At 41.4% G+C, this 16,237-nt stretch overlaps 1 protein-coding gene across 1 annotated transcript; it reads right to left on the reverse strand.

The window, feature by feature from the left end:
• Positions 1-11,869: 11,869 nt before the first annotated feature.
• LOC105203882 lies at positions 11,870-12,697 on the reverse strand. Its single transcript, XM_011172805.1, has one exon. It carries the CDS (start codon positions 12,695-12,697, stop codon positions 11,870-11,872), a length of 828 nt encoding a protein of 275 aa, XP_011171107.1.
• Between the last annotated feature and the right edge of the window lie 3,540 nt (positions 12,698-16,237).

Consider the following 16,237-nt stretch of genomic DNA (forward strand, 5'->3'; position numbering starts at 1 on the left):
AGGGTCACATATTTTGATAGCAAGTAGTATTGATCAAAACAAAAAGAAAAGGTCTAATTAACATGGATCCTAAAACTAATATCTTGAAAGATACAAGCTATTTTGTTATTCGAGCTCTTTGTCATTTTCTTATTAGTCGTGTCATCTTTAGAATGTCTCCTGATATCTACATTTGCAATAGATACTACAAGTCAAACGACATTGCGTAAGCCTTGACGAATGTGAGCAGTCCTAGTAAACAAAACAGTGTTTATTACTGTTGCTATACGAGAGTTCGTCAGTACGAGATTAATCGTCTCAATCAGCATTAAAATTTTTTGTTTTTTGTGAAAAAAGGAGTTTTTATTTTGTTATCATATGTACATACATTTAGTTTCTTTATTTCAGTTTTTTTATAGAAGATTAATGATTACATTTTATATTAAAATAAAAATTATTTTTTTATTTCTTTTTGTTTATTTTTTATTTTTTAAGGCACCTAGAAAAAAAATATCCCCATTGTACCCCACTCCCTCCATTGTTCCCTACTCCTATGTTCATTACATTCTAAAGATGACCCGACTAATAAGAAAATGACAAAGAGCTCAAATAATAAAATAGCGTGTGTGTGTGTGTGTGTGTGTGTGTGTGTGTGTTTTTGATTACAGCCGTTTCGCTGCTCATCGTTGTTCTCCCGCCGCGTAGTTTGTCACCTCCGCTCCGCCCGTCTATTGTCTGTTACAGCTTTCTTTCTATAGACGGGTGCTCATTCGCTAACTTTAACATCATATAGCATGGAACAAAAGGCTCAGATCAAAAAATGACTTAGGACTTTTCGACTTGGATTCGTGTCCTCTAACTCATGGTATACTCCAGGTTCCTTTGTTTTGTTACACCCTGTATATATATATATATATATATATATATATATATATATGCATACGTATACGAGGTGTGTTCAAAAAGTATCGCGAATTTTGAATTTTTGCGGGTTACGTATATTCGAATTTCGATCTTTTTGTGGCGTTATGTTGGTACTCATGTCTCTCACTTATGCCGACAAGCTCGGCCATTTTGAATGTTCACTTAATTGTTGACAGCTGCTTTGCTTGCACGTGTTTTGGATCGTCTTCGATTTTTATCTATTCAAAAAAATGGATCAAAGAACCTGTATCAAATTTTGTGTGAAAAACGAAATTAAGTGCGCGGATGCATTCCGAATGTTGACTGTGGCATACGGAGAAGCTACCTTGGACCGAAGCAACGTTTATCGGTGGTACAAAATGTTCTCAGAAGGCCGAGAAGATGTGAACGACGAAGAGCGTGCCGGACGCCCGAGCACTTCAACAACAGACGAAAAAATTAATGAAGTGGAGAAAATGGTATTGGCCAATCGTCGAATCACCGTTAGAGAATTTGCTGAGGACCTAAACATATCGATTGGCTCGTGCCATTCGATTTTTATCAATGATTTGGGCATGAGACGGGTCGCCGCGAAATTCGTACCAAAATTGCTCAATTGCGACCAAAAACAGCATCGCATGAACATTGCTAATGAGATGTTGGACTCTGTCCGCGACGACCCAAATTTGCTCCAGAGGGTCATAACTGGTGACGAATCGTGGGTTTATGGTTATGACGTGGAAACCAAAGCTCAATCATCTCAATGGAAGCTGCCGCACGAACCAAGACCGAAAAAAGCGCGCCAAGTTCGGTCGAATGTGAAAGTTTTGCTGACAGTTTTCTTCGATTGCAGGGGCGTGGTGCATCATGAGTTCTTGCCACAGGGTAGAACGGTCAATAAGGAATATTACCTGCAAGTTATGCGCAATTTGCGCGAAGCAATCCGCCAGAAACGCCCGGATTTGTGGAAGAACAAAAATTGGCTTTTGCACCACGATAACGCCCCTGCTCACACATCGTTGCTTGTGCGCGACTTTTTGGCCAAAGACAACACACTAATGATGCCGCAGCCACCGTATTCCCCAGATCTGGCCCCCTGTGACTTTTTCTTGTTCCCTAAACTGAAGAGGCCCATGAAAGGACGACGTTACGCTACGCTTGACGAGATAAAGACGGCATCGAAGGAGGAGCTGAACAAGATAAAAAAAAATGATTTTTTGAAGTGCTTCGAAGATTGGAAAAACCGTTGGCACAAGTGTATAATATCTCATGGGGATTACTTTGAAGGGGACAAAATAGATATTCATGAATAAATAAATAATTTTTGAAAAAACACAAAATTCGCGATACTTTTTGAACACACCTCGTATATTGTGTATACATATGCACCCAAAAAAGTATTCTATTTATAAAGTGAAATTTCCTGTAATCCCATATTCTAAGCAACAATCTCTAGGAAGAGTATTCCTCTTCAAAAAATGTGAACTGTCCATGAAAAATGTATTAGATAATATTTTAATATTATCTAATACATATTATAAGGTTTTCTCTTGTATTAAGAGGACTATATTTATTCCAAATGGATATTATCTTGCATGCGATACGAAAAACAATGTGTATCGCTACGTGGTACTACCGTGACTGCCGCGCAAGAAGACGCATTAACCTATAAAATCTTTGTGAAAGGATCATAGAAGGGTGAAGAAAAAATAATCAAAGGGTTAGTGAAAATGTTCGCGCGGTACGCAAGTTTTATCCCGTTCAAATCAGCTTTATTTCTAAAATATAACTTTTTATTAACGATATTACAAGTATATAATTAGTTCAGTGTTAGCATATTAGGTTATTGTTCCGAAGATCTTAGATTCGAATCCCGTCGGTGCCAATGCGTTTTCAAAAATTTGTAAATGCGTAATTATTAGGTGCGCAACTAAGTTCTCGCTGGTTTTTTTTTTTTTTAATGAAAATGCAACTTTATTGTGAAAAAATGGTTACAAATGAATTATTCAAAGTATTGCCCATTGCTAGCCACAACTTTTGCCCATCTTTCTGGCAGAGCTCGAATACCGTTACGATAAAAGTATTTGTCTTTTGAGGCTATCCACGAATCAAGCCATTTTTTGATGTCTTCATATGAGCGGAACTGCTGATCAGATCATGTGCCATCGAACAAAACAAGTAATAATGCGACTGCGCAATATCTGGGGAATATGGCGGGTGGGGTAGGACTTCCTATTTGAGCGTTTCCACGTAGGTTTTAACAGGTTTGGCAACATGAGGCCGAGCGTTGTCATGCAGTAGAATCACTTTGTCGTGCCTCTGTTCGTATTGTGGCTTTTTCGCACAGTGCTCGGCTCAGTCGCATCAATTGAAGTCGATACCGTTCCCCAGTGATGGTTTCGTTCGGTTTCAACAGCTCGTAATAAATAACACCGACCTGGTCCCACCAAATACACAGCATAACCTTTGCAGCGTGGATATTCGAGCCAACGACGTAGAAGCATGACCGGGTAGTCCCCATGACTTTCTTTTCTTTGGGTTGCTGTAATAAATCCATTTTTCATCACCCGTCACGATGCGATAAAGAAAACCCTTCTTTTTTTGCCGCTGGAGCAGTTGTTCACAGGTGAAAAAACGACGCTCAACGTCCCTTGGCTTCAAATTATAAGGAACCCAAGTTCCTTGCTTTTGAATCATTCCCAACGCATGCAATTGCTTGGAAATGGGTTGGCGGGTAACTCTTAATGCTGAAGCAAGCTGTTCTTGCGTTTGGCAGAAATCCTCATCAAGCAATGCCTCTAATTCAACGTCTTTGAATGTTTTTAGCCTTTCTTCACGCGGACGGTCTATAACATCAAAATCACTGTCTTTGAAGCGACGGAACTAATCACGGCAGAGTTTCACTTAGAGCAGCATCTCCGTAAACTTTTTGGAGCTCTCGATGCGCTTTAGTCTCCGTTTTCTTCGAATAAAATAAGAAAACCAACACTTCCCGCAAATGACGATTATTTTGCTCAAAATCAGACATTTTCACACAATCAAAAGTATATGACGCCAAGACAAAATCGTTAACGTGTCAACGCGGTTTGTTTACCATATGTCTAAGTTTGGTTCATGACGTTTTGGATATGTCTAAATCGACCAGCTGTGGGAAGTTAATATAACTTGACCGCTCCGTTGTGATGCCCCACAACATCAGCTAATCGGAGGAGATGTAATGAGCACCGAGAGGATAATAACTAAAGATTATTATATTTCGTGTCTGAACTCTACAATGGTTAAGCCGTTTCTAACGGTCTCTAATGCACGCCTCTTGTACGTGTGTTGCTCAGCGTAATTCACTCGCCTGACCGTTTTGTCGGTTGGTAATATGGCGCCGTTATCGGCATAGCCTACAGTACTCCTCCCTGAGTGACAACGCTATGAACGTAAAAAAAATGTGTGCGATTTACTCTATTTACCAAGGTGGATGAGGTGCAGTGTTTACAATATACTTATAACTAAGCTTACATTAGACGCGCTTACGATAATTGTACGCTTGTAATATTTGATATGATTATATTAGACGCGCTAAAGAGGCTGAGTGCTTACAATACTTTAGTCGCGTGAACTAAAAATATTTGAGAACAAAAATAAAATTTGCGGTGCATAACGCTTATGTTAATTTAAAAGTTACTTGTTTCTGTGGACCCGAGTAAGTTTTCGGCGACGTTTCACTCAAAAGGGTAGGCTGCGAAGTGTCGTCCAAAATAGGTACGTTGATACTATCACGTAAGAAGTGTGCAGGCTTGAATCTTTCGACGGAAACAGCTTGAGGTTTGCCATGGATTTCGAGTGTAAAGACTTGGTCGGAGTCTCTTTTGAGGACTTTAAATGGACCGGTATACGGTTGTTCGAGGGGTTTTTTTACTGCCTCGCAACGCAAGAACACATGGGAACATGAATATAAATCTTTAAAATGAAATGGGCGTTTTTTATTGTGGTGTGTCGCCGGGACGGGTTTTAATTGAGGCATGTATTGACGGAAATCTTCGACGAAGATTTGCGGGTCAGGAGTGAAATCGTCGTGTAAGAAAAATTCGCCTGGCACGCGCAAGGTTGTACCGTAAATGAATTCCGCTGGCGACGCGCCGGTGTCTAGGCATACATGGGTGCGTAACCCGAGTAAAACTGTCGAAAGTACGCTAACCCAGTTTGGATTGTCGTGGCACATTATGGCTGCTTTTAACGTGCGGTGCCACCTTTCGATTAAGCCATTCGCGGCGGGGTGGTATGCCGTGGTACGGATTCGTTTACAACCTGCGAGAGATAATAGTGCGGAAAAGAGTTGCGACTCGAATTGAGCGTCCTGATCCTTCGTGAGAATTCGTGGTGCACCGAATCGCGCGATCCAGTTATCAAAGAATGCTTGTGCCACTGTTTTTGCGGAAATTTCGCGGAGGGGAATGGCTTCCGGCCAGCGCGAAAAACGATCTATAATAGTTAAACAATATTTATAGTTTTGACAAATAGGTAGAGGGCCTATAATATCCATGTGCACGTGATCAAAACGCGAGTCAGGAATGGTAAAATGCGCAGGGATTTGTTTAACATGCCGTGTAGTTTTACATTGTTGGCAGTGAATACACGCTCGAGCCCACTCCGCAACGTCGCGATGTAAATTGGGCCAAATATAACGCTGGCGAATTACGCGGTCAGTGACTTTCACATTTGGATGTGCAGGGTCGTGAAACATGTCAAAAACTCGTTTTCTGAGCGAAATCGGGATGTACGGACGGATGGTTTCACCCGACATTTCGCAGTACAATTCCGTGTGAGGTGGTTCCCAAACAAACTTCTTAAACTTAAGAGAACAGTTTTTAGAATTTAGCAAATGTTTCAGTTCGTCATCTTGCGATTGTTGTTTGGCTAACTCGACTAGTTCAACGTCAACGGGAAGTTGTAAAACTTCTACGCGTGACAAACTATCTGCTACCGAGTTGTCAACGCCGGGTAGATATTCTATATTTGTAGTAAATTGAGCGATGAAGGATAGTTGCCTAATTTGTTTAGGCGAGGCCTTGTCCGCTCGTTGATTGAATACATAAATTAAAGGTTTATGGTCTGTTAAAATTTTGAATGACCGGCCTTCCAGAAAGTGTCTGAAAAATTTGATCGCCTCGTAGACTGCAGTTAGTTCGCGGTCATAAGCGCTGTATTTCCGTTGAGCTGAGGTGAACTTGCGTGAGAAAAACGCGAGAGGCTTCCATGAATTGGATAGCTTTTGCTCAAGGACGGCTCCCATCGCGGTGTCTAATGCGTCTGTAACAATGCGCGTTTCGGCGGTGTCGGATGGGTGAATTAATAATGCTGCATTTGCTAGGTCCTGTTTGGACCTGACGAATGCAGTTTCGGCCTCCGGAGTCCATGTGATTTCGCGTTTATCGTTCTTACGCGAATTCGTTAAGAACGCGTGGAGGGGGGCTTGTATGCTCGCGGCATGTGGCAGACTACGTCTGTAAAAATTTAACGCGCCTAGAAAACGTCGTAATTCGACAATCGTGCGCGGTTTGGGATAATTTTGGATGGCCGTAACCTTTTCCATGGTAGGTTTGAAACCATGGGAGTTAATGAGGTGGCCTAGGAAAATTATTTCTTCGACGCCTAAAACACACTTGGCTGGGTTTACAATTAATCCGAACTTTTCGAGTCTGTGGCAGACTATGCGCAGATGTTTCTTATGCTCTTCTATTGATGAGGAAGCGATAAGAATGTCATCTATGTATGCAAACACGAAGTCGAAATCTCTGAGTGCGCGGTGAATATACCGCTGAAAGGTTTGAGCAGCGTTGCGAAGACCGAATGTCATTGAGACGTATTCAAATAAACCAAACGGGGTAATTACCGCGGTTTTTTGTATATCTTCTTTTGCTACTGGCAACTGGTGGTATGCTCTGAAAAGATCGAGCGATGAGAAAATTTTTTTATCTTGTAAGTTTGCGGAAAAATTATGTAAATGTGGTACAAGGTATTTGTCCGAAATCGTTACGGCGTTTAATCGACGGTAATCGCCGCATACACGCCATTCGCCAGACTTTTTTTAACTAAATGAATAGGGCTGGCCCACGGACTGCTCGAGGGGCGGCAGATTCCTAGTTCCATGAGGCGTTTAAATTCAGCCTTAGCCGCTTTTAATTTATCTGATGTTAAACGTCGAGGCCGTTCCGCGGTCGAAGGGCCGTTTGTTAATATGTGGTGTTCAACATCATTGGATCTATGAGAACTTTGTTGGGGTGCGCCTGTAATTTTTGGAAACTCAGCCAGGATATTAGAGAACTGATTTGAACGATCGACTGTTGATAAACATAAATTCGGAACCATACTAATGCTGCCCGTGGTGAACAACTTGGTTGTGCTATCAGTAAGACAACGCTTACTCAGACTAACATCTAAACCATAATGTTTTAAAAGGTCTGCGCCGATTATGGAAAATGGGACGGCTGCTAAACGGAAGTTTCATGTAATATCTCGGCGAAGGCCGAGGTTAAGCGCAAGACGACGTTCACCGAACGTATCTATGCGAGTATTATTTGCAGCAAACAATTTGAGCTCTGAGGGAGCTTTTCTCTGTTCCGGGGAAGCGGCTAGAACCGATATTTCTGCGCCCATACCCTAGTAGCACAGTACATTGGCTTTACATTGGTTAACATTGGTGAAACATTGGTTATATTGGAAGTACATTGGCCAATATTTCCCAATAAAGAGCCAATATTGGTCATAGAATCACTTGCACATGTACTTGTAATATTGCTCGCCAATTAATAAACAATATTGCATTTACATTGGAGATGCATTGGCCAAGATTTGCCAACGTAAAGCGAATATTGTTTATTAAAGAAATGACAATGTTTTGCCAATATTACGAGTCAACAATTTTACAATATTGCTCTTACATTGGAGGTGCATTGGCCAAGATTTGCCAATGTAAAGCGAATATTGTTTATTAAAGAAATAGTAATGTACTGCCAATATTACAAGTCAACAATTTTATAATATTGCTCTTACATTGGAGGTGCATTGGCCAAGATTTGCCAATGTAAAGAGAATATTGTTTATTGAAGAAACGGTAATGTACTGCCAATATTACGAGTCAACAATTGTATAATATTGCACTTACATTGGAGGTGCATTGGCCAAGATTTGCCAATGTAAAGCGAATATTGTTTATTGAAGAAACGGTAATGTACTGCCAATATTACGAGTCAGCAATTGTACAATATTGCACTTACATTAGAAGTGCATTGGCCAATATTTGCTAATCAAAAGCGAATATTGTTTTTTAAAGAAACGGTAATGTGCTGCCAATGTTACAAGTTAACAATGGTACAATATTGCACTTATATTGGAAGCGCATTATTGGTCAAGATTTCCAAATCTAAAGCGAATATTGGTTATAAAAGAAATATTAATGTGCTGCCAATGTTATGTTACGTCCAGGGTTAAAGAAGGGTAGACAAGATATAGAGGGAGAAGGGAGGGACAATTCGAGAGTGTGCACGTGCGGCACGGGAGACCGCGTCGACAACCCGGGATATAGGTCAGTAGGGCCCGCAGCGGGAGGCCCCAATGACAAAATATCCGGGATGCTCCGCGTCCCTTGGTCCTATTTTGAGGCAACAAACTTAATTGCTTTACCTCGGGATTGGACCTAGTGCTTATCTTGTAAGAGCGAGGGATGGTGGTAGTGGTTATGAAATTAGCACCAATTAATTATTGTACCTGGTTTATTTTAATCAGTAGTAAATGAGAATACAAATTTGTTTATTTTGAAAAATAATTTATATTCATAAAAAAAAAACAACGGTTTAAACTAAAGGCTCTATAATTTTTAAGTTAACAATTACAATGTCGAATACAACTGGACTTGTGATATAATTATAATGTTAAACTAAGAGAAGGCTAAAATCAAATATGCTTCACGGCTACTCGGGACTTATATTAGTGGATTCGGGGAATATTATCATTATTCACTAAAAAAAAAACGAAACTCCGTTTCTCTCTATGTTTATCGAAAGGTTGTAGTTTAAACACTCCTTCGGGTTAACCCGAACAGGGTTCGAGTGAAACCAGAGGAGATTGAAGGTAAAAAGGGTTCGGCTAAATCTAAAGAGAGGAAGAGGAGGAAAGAAATTTTTACGATTGAAGAGAAGAAATAAAGAGATTCTTCCGGATTGACTCTTGTGAGTAAATCCCAAGAAGAATGGAAAATTAGTAAATAAAAGATTCCTCCGGATTGACTCTTGTGAGTAAATCCTAAGGAAGAGGAAAATTAATAATAAAGAGATTCCTCCGGATTGACTCTTGTGAGTAAATCCTAAGAAAGAGGAAAATTAATAATAAAGAGATTCTTCCGGATTGACTCTTGTGAGTAAATCCCAAGAAGAATGGAAAATTAGTAATAAAGAGATTCCTCCGGATTGACTCTTGTGAGTAAATCCTAAGAAAGAGGAAAATTAATAATAAAGAGATTCTTCCGGATTGACTCTTGTGAGTAAATCCCAAGAAGAATGGAAAATTAGTAATAAAAAGATTCCTCCGGATTGACTCTTGTGAGTAAATCCTAAGAAAGAGGAAAATTAATAATAAAAGGATTCCTCCGGATTGACTCTTGTGAGTAAATCCTAAGAAAGAGGAAAATTAATAATAAAGAGATTCTTCCGGATTGACTCTTGTGAGTAAATCCCAAGAAGAATGGAAAATTAGTAATAAAGAGATTCCTCCGGATTGACTCTTGTGAGTAAATCCTAAGAAAGAGGAAAATTAATAATAAAAGGATTCCTCCGGATTGACTCTTGTGAGTAAATCCTAAGAAAGAGGAAAATTAATAATAAAAAGATTCCTCCGGATTGACTCTTGTGAGTAAATCCTAAGAAAGAGGAAAATTAATAATAAAGAGATTCTTCCGGATTGACTCTTGTGAGTAAATCCCAAGAAGAATGGAAAATTAGTAATAAAAAGATTCCTCCGGATTGACTCTTGTGAGTAAATCCTAAGAAAGAGGAAAATTAATAATAAAAAGATTCCTCCGAATTGACTCTTGTGAGTAAATCCTAAGAAAGAGGAAAATTAGAGAGAGAGGGAGAGAGAGAGAGTATGGGAGGGGAGAGTAATAAATTTAGTGACTATATTATGTTTATACAAAAAAAAATCCTTCGCAAAGAGAGAAAAGGTGTTCGAGAAAAAGAACAAAAGCGGAAGTTAAACTAGGTGATTAATTCTGGACTTACTACTTGCTGAATGTGTGAGTGTTGATAATAGTGAATGGAATACTCTCGGAGTCGCAGGCCTCCAAACTGGGCCGTAACTAGCGGGAGATGGTCCGGTCGGAGGGATTCCGCGTGCGATGGGCAATGGTCTGCAGACCCCAACCAGGCACGTTTCGAATGGCACTTTTTCTTTCGACCGAGACGTACGCTCCGCACGAGTTTAAAGGCCGCGATCCGAGAGTCAGAGAACTCGAGCATACAAGATGCCACGGAACTGCGACTCGGAATGATCAAGACTAGACTGCTCGCTCCGCTGGAAAACGCGCCTATTTATACAAATTTTCGTCTATGATTCCCTTTGTCCCATCGAGGGCCGTGTGCACCACTTTATTCATTAATGCGCCCACGTACAATATTTGTTTTTATGACTTTTTTATATTTCTCGGTAATTGTTATCCGAGAAAGCGGCAAGTTTGACAATTGAACTCCTGAAGGCATTAAATGTCAAAAATTTTCGATTTATTGCTATGTGGGTGCCGGACGTTCAGAGTTCAAAGGGGTGCACACATGCGTCTTCCAGCTCCTTGATTTCATTACCTTTGATGTCTTGGGCGTCAAGCGACAGTGTCATCTCAAATCTCCATGATTGGTGAATTTATCTCTACTTAATTCACGACATCTAATTATTGCCGTGAGAGTCACCATATTCTTGGAATCAGGGTGAGATCACCGTCGCTCGGCCCCCGTTAATTGGAATATCCGCTGGTTGCGAAGGAGAAGAATCGTTACTCCGCAGGACGTAACAGTTACGAGTCAATAATTGTATTGTAAATATTATCAATAAACGAAATAGGTCCATAAATGAAGAAACCTCAATCTACATTCTAATAAGCAAACAATATTTTTCAATTGTTTAAAAAAAATTTTTTTTTTAATTTTTTATAAAAATTTTTTATATTTAATTTGTATTATATTGACATATATTTTCTAATTGCATTCTTACTCAAACAAATAACAGAAAAGTTATTCCAGATACTATTCCGCATTTGTGAAATTAGTAAAAAAACTATAATTTTATATTTGTTTATGTAAATAATGTGCTTTAATTATATATATTCCATTTTTTTGATAACGTATATTGACCTGATCTACCAGTTATATACAAGTATCAGCACAAAGCTTTCACAGGTCATCACGAAGGATGTTCGCAGCGATCACACAGGTCAAACAACGTTCACCGGAGTCGCGACTTGGATGGGTGACCGCTTGGGTTAAAAAAAAAATTGGACTAATATTGGTTAAAGTGTCAACCTTCTAATATTGGACCAATGTTGAAAACCCAATGCACAACCAATATATAATATTGTATTTTTTTTTTTTTTTAATATTGGTTAAATAAGGGTCGATATCATACTTTGCAATATTGGACCAATATTGAAAATCAATTCACATCCAATAGATAATATTGGGTTGACATGATTTTTCAATATTGGACCAATATTGCAACTTCAAGATTGGTTAAATAAGAGTCGATATCATACTCTGTAATATTGGACCAATACTGAAAATCAATTCACACCCAATATAGAATATTGGGTTTACATTATTTCCCAATATTGAACCAATATTTTGTGCTACTAGGGTATCTACAAGAAAACGACGACCAGAAGTGCGATCGCGAACATGAAGGCGGTTACTTTGAGGTCCACCTTTCTCGACCGCCTCAATTCGAGAAGATGGATTTAGTTTTCCGCTGATTCTGAATTGGGCCAATGCTTGCACGCTTTTCGGCATGCAGTCGCATCTTTACCGTATTTCTGGTGTGCAAAACATAAGCCGGTTTTTTGCTCGTCGCGTTGTTTTGAATTGTCGCGTGAACACGGTGTAGGCCGATCTCGTTTAGGTTTGGTAACCTTGTTTTCGAGTGCATCCATGGGTTTAGAGAGTTCTGAAATTTGTTTTTTTATGTCAGATAAATCATTTGTGTTTTCATGTGAACGTGATTTAGCTATATTTGGATGCGCCCGTATGGGGGCTATCGCTAAGTCGGGGCTGCTTATGTCCGCGATTTTATCCGCGATTTCAGCCATTTTCTGTAGGCCGGGTTCATTTATTGCTACTAGAATTGCTCGTTGAGATTCTGGCAACTGTTCTAGGAAAAGGGATTTTAAAATAGCTGTAGTGCACTGACCGTTATTCAATTGATGCATGTGACTTAAAAGATGTGAAAGTTTTTGATCGCCTAGGGGTTGACCTTTCAATAATTGACGTAACCGCGCTTCTGATGAGGTTGAAAAAGTTGACAAAATTCGCTTTTTTAGCGTTTGATAAAAGTCTTCGGGAGGGGGGTCTGCTGTAACGAGGTCTCTGACATGCTTAACAACCTCGCTCTCTAGAGCGCTAATAAGAAAATCGACTTTGGTGCGGTCTGTTTTACAATTTGCGACTCGGAATGTCGCTTCAACTTGTAGGAACCAAGTTTCCGGGTCATCGCGCCAAAACGGTGGGATTTTAGGCACGCGGTATGAGCTAATCTGGGTGTCATCGTCTGGTTGGGTGGGAACCGACATTATATACGGCGCTTTAGACTGAGTATGAATTGACTACGAATGACTTAGCTACACACTGGTGAGTGTTGATGCCTTGTAGAACGTGTCCGGCTGGCTGTCCGGTCTGTTGGGTGCTGTTCTTCGTTGCTGGGAAAATCAGCTCGTCCAATGGGCGAACGGTAGCCGTTGTTTAGGAATGATCTCAATCGAAGGGTGATGAGATCCAAAATGGCGTCGAACTTGCGAAGATTCGCGGGTTCGTTTCAATGGCCGTTCTTCTGAGCGAGGTTCAGGTCGAATTGCTGCCCTCTTGGTGCGTTTCAGGAACGGAAGTTTTTGGATATTACTTCAGATGTGTGCGAGAACGCACCAGCTCTTGCGCTTCTTACCGAAGGCTTAAATGTTTTCAGACTTCTCTCGGTGATGCTTTGCGACAGTCGGGGTCACCAGTTGTGGGAAGTTGATATAACTTGACCGCTCCGTTGTGATGCCCCACAACATCAGCTAATCGGAGGGGATGTAATGAGCATCGAGAAGATAATAACTAAAGATTATTATATTTCGTGTCTGAACTCTACAATGGTTGAGCCGTTTCTAAGGGTCTCTAATGCATGCCTCTTGTACACCCAAGGACTTTGATTCTGTCCATGGGGAAATTTTTCAAACTGAGAAGTCACCACTTTCTACATACTCGCAGTTCATGATTAATGAAACGACTAGGGCTTATTGGTCGTTACGTTAATCATAAACTGTAAGTATGTAGAAAGATAGCAACTTCTTAGTTTGGAAAAATTTCACCATGGACAGAATCAAAGTCCTTGGGTGTACGTGTGTTGCTCGGCGTAATTCACTCGCCTGACCGTCTTGTCGGTTGGTAAAGTAATACGGCGCCGTTATTGGCATAGCCTACAGAGCACTAGAGTCCCTAGAAGTAGAGAGTCTGGACATCTCGGGGTTCCACGTGATTGGATGCACGTGATTGTGCACCTAAAATGGCAGCACCAATACGGATCCTTATTTAATCTTCTTTAGCCAATGCGATAACAGCATACAACACGTTCAAGTGCACACAATAATAAACATTCACACACATAAAGCTCACGTACATACATTGACATATTCATCACCGACATTTTAGGGGCAGATGTCCAGACTCTCTACTTCTAGGGACTCTACACAGCACTTACTGCTGGAGTCATCTATTGACAAACAGCGGAAACTTAGCGCACCTAATATAATTAGTGAAATTTTATATATGAAACAGTGAATACAGATATAAAGCTATGAAAATAATAAAGTCTATAAAAAAAAAATTTTTGTTCTTGCAAACATTATGTGCTTGGATCTCCATGTTAACCTGCTTATCAGAATTCTATATTAGAATATATCCAATAGCAATAACAATATTCAACAATATTGTTATTGCTGTTGGATATATTCTAATATAGAATTAGATTATAACAATATAATCTGTATACAAGAGGAAATTGATAGTGAAAACAAAATAAAATTACTCTAACTGTAAAAACATTGTGCTTAGACAATTTTCTTGTTAATTCTAAAGAATTCTTCTTGAGGCCGTATAGAAGAATAAAATTCTTTAAGATTTAGCGGATTTAGCTAATACAAAAATTATTTTTTTTTTAGTGTATATATATATATATTGCGACCGCACTCACGAGCGTGGTGCAACTACGTTAATTGCTCGTGACGCTAGTTAGGCAGCCACGGTAATCGTGAAGTCGCTCACATCAAAAGCGCGAAGTTAGTCGGTACGATTGGGCGCCAGGCACGAGCGAGCGTGCCACTCTTAGATCGGAACGTGACCGATCTCTCGATTCATGCCGGAAAAGGAAACGCGAAAATACTCTACTTCATCACGGGCAATAACGGGCTCTTTTAACCGGTAGCTCAGCCACGGAATTGGCAGAGGGGGTGGTTCGCGGCGGGCGGGGAGGTAGAGGAGAGCGAGGGAACTTAAAGAAAACACTTCGATTTCATAGAGAATTGGACAATGTATTTCCGAGATCTAACACTACTCGCCTGGCCTCGCGACGATGTCTCGCGACTCGGGCGCGGTCGGAAAATTTCCCGCGGTCGTCGGTACGAGCTCACCGAACGGAGAGAGACAAAATTCCGTTCTACTTAGCGGCGGACAAACCACGCCGTGCACACTCGCAACTCGGCACACACACTCTCATTTCACGCGAAATTATATGGCAATTCGGTAGCAAGCGTTCGGAAATTCGCGGAACAGACGGGAATCACCAAACAGAAACGCATACATACGCTACTACAGACGACACACGAAAGTATGATACAATTATCGCGACTTGGCTGTGGCGTCGGCGACGCTCTCAATAAACGGAACCGAAAGAATCAAGACGCGACTTGGTCGGATGAGGCGTACGGCGGTTGAGCACGCGGACGGCACGCGAGCACTAGCGTGTTCCCATTCCGGCGGAGGATTGTACGGCGAACGTTAACTCTAAAGACGACTCTCGCACGCGCGACTCATCCGGCCGGCGAAATCGGTGGCTTTACACTAGTTCGTTCGTCTCACCACGACGCAGGCTGGGCCCGAACTCGTCCTCGTGCGGGGATGTGACTCGGCCTCGAAAGCGGCTCCCGTCGTCTCGGCTCTTGGTATCGCACCCGTGACGATCCACAGCGAAGTGATCGATAGCGCGAGGAAATTCGGCAGGCGGCACGCAAGATCTCTCGCCCCCACGCACGGGGGTTCGTCGCGCCGCGCTATTGGTTCCGCCTTATAACGCGGTCCTCGCGACCCTCTAATCAGGCTGTCGCGCCGCGGCGCGCAATTCGAGGTAGGTCGGTGTCTTCGGGCAGCTTGCGACTCTTCCCGTGGTTTTCCCGAGGCCGGATGGCTATCCCTACGGACTCTTCGACGTCCGGTGCCCCCGCGCTCGGGACCACGTCCGGAACTTTCCCTCGCAGCTCCTTGTTCGGAGTCTCCTACGCGATGATCTGCGTGGAATGTCGACATCTCCTACGCCGGACCTTCCCTCTTTGCGTCCTGCAATTTCAGCGGCTTTACTGTTGCGTACAGGCGCGACGGTAAGAGACAACGTAATTAAATGAAGAGAGATCACCTGTCGTGCGCTACTGCGATCCTGCGCACGGTCCGGAAGGTCTCCAGTGGCGGCAGCCTCCTCCTTCTTCCAGTCTGCTCGCCGGGTGAGATTTTGTCGATACAAAAAAAAAGGAATATTCGCTAGCCGCCGATCCGCAAAACGTCGCTAAAATCAACGGACGGACACACGCACGCAAAACAAAGACGCGGAATTATGAGCGCACTCGCCGACACGTCCGTCTCCGAGCCGAGAGGACGTAAAGCCGCAGCGTGCGCTCCTCGTTCGGATCTTACGATCCTTGTGACGGACAGCCAAACGGGATGTCACATCACAATATATATATATATATATATATATATATATATATATATATATATATCCAAAAAAAAATAATTTTTGTATTAGCTATACATACATATATATATATATATATATACACACACACACACACACACACACACACACA

This window comes from Solenopsis invicta, chromosome 12 (assembly GCF_016802725.1).
Source record: "Solenopsis invicta isolate M01_SB chromosome 12, UNIL_Sinv_3.0, whole genome shotgun sequence".
NCBI lineage: Eukaryota > Metazoa > Arthropoda > Insecta > Hymenoptera > Formicidae > Solenopsis > Solenopsis invicta.

Coding starts and splice junctions, on each gene's coding strand:
- LOC105203882 (XM_011172805.1), bottom strand. CDS start 12,697: ATGTCGGTTCCCACCCAACCAGACGATGACACCCAGATTAGCTCATAC.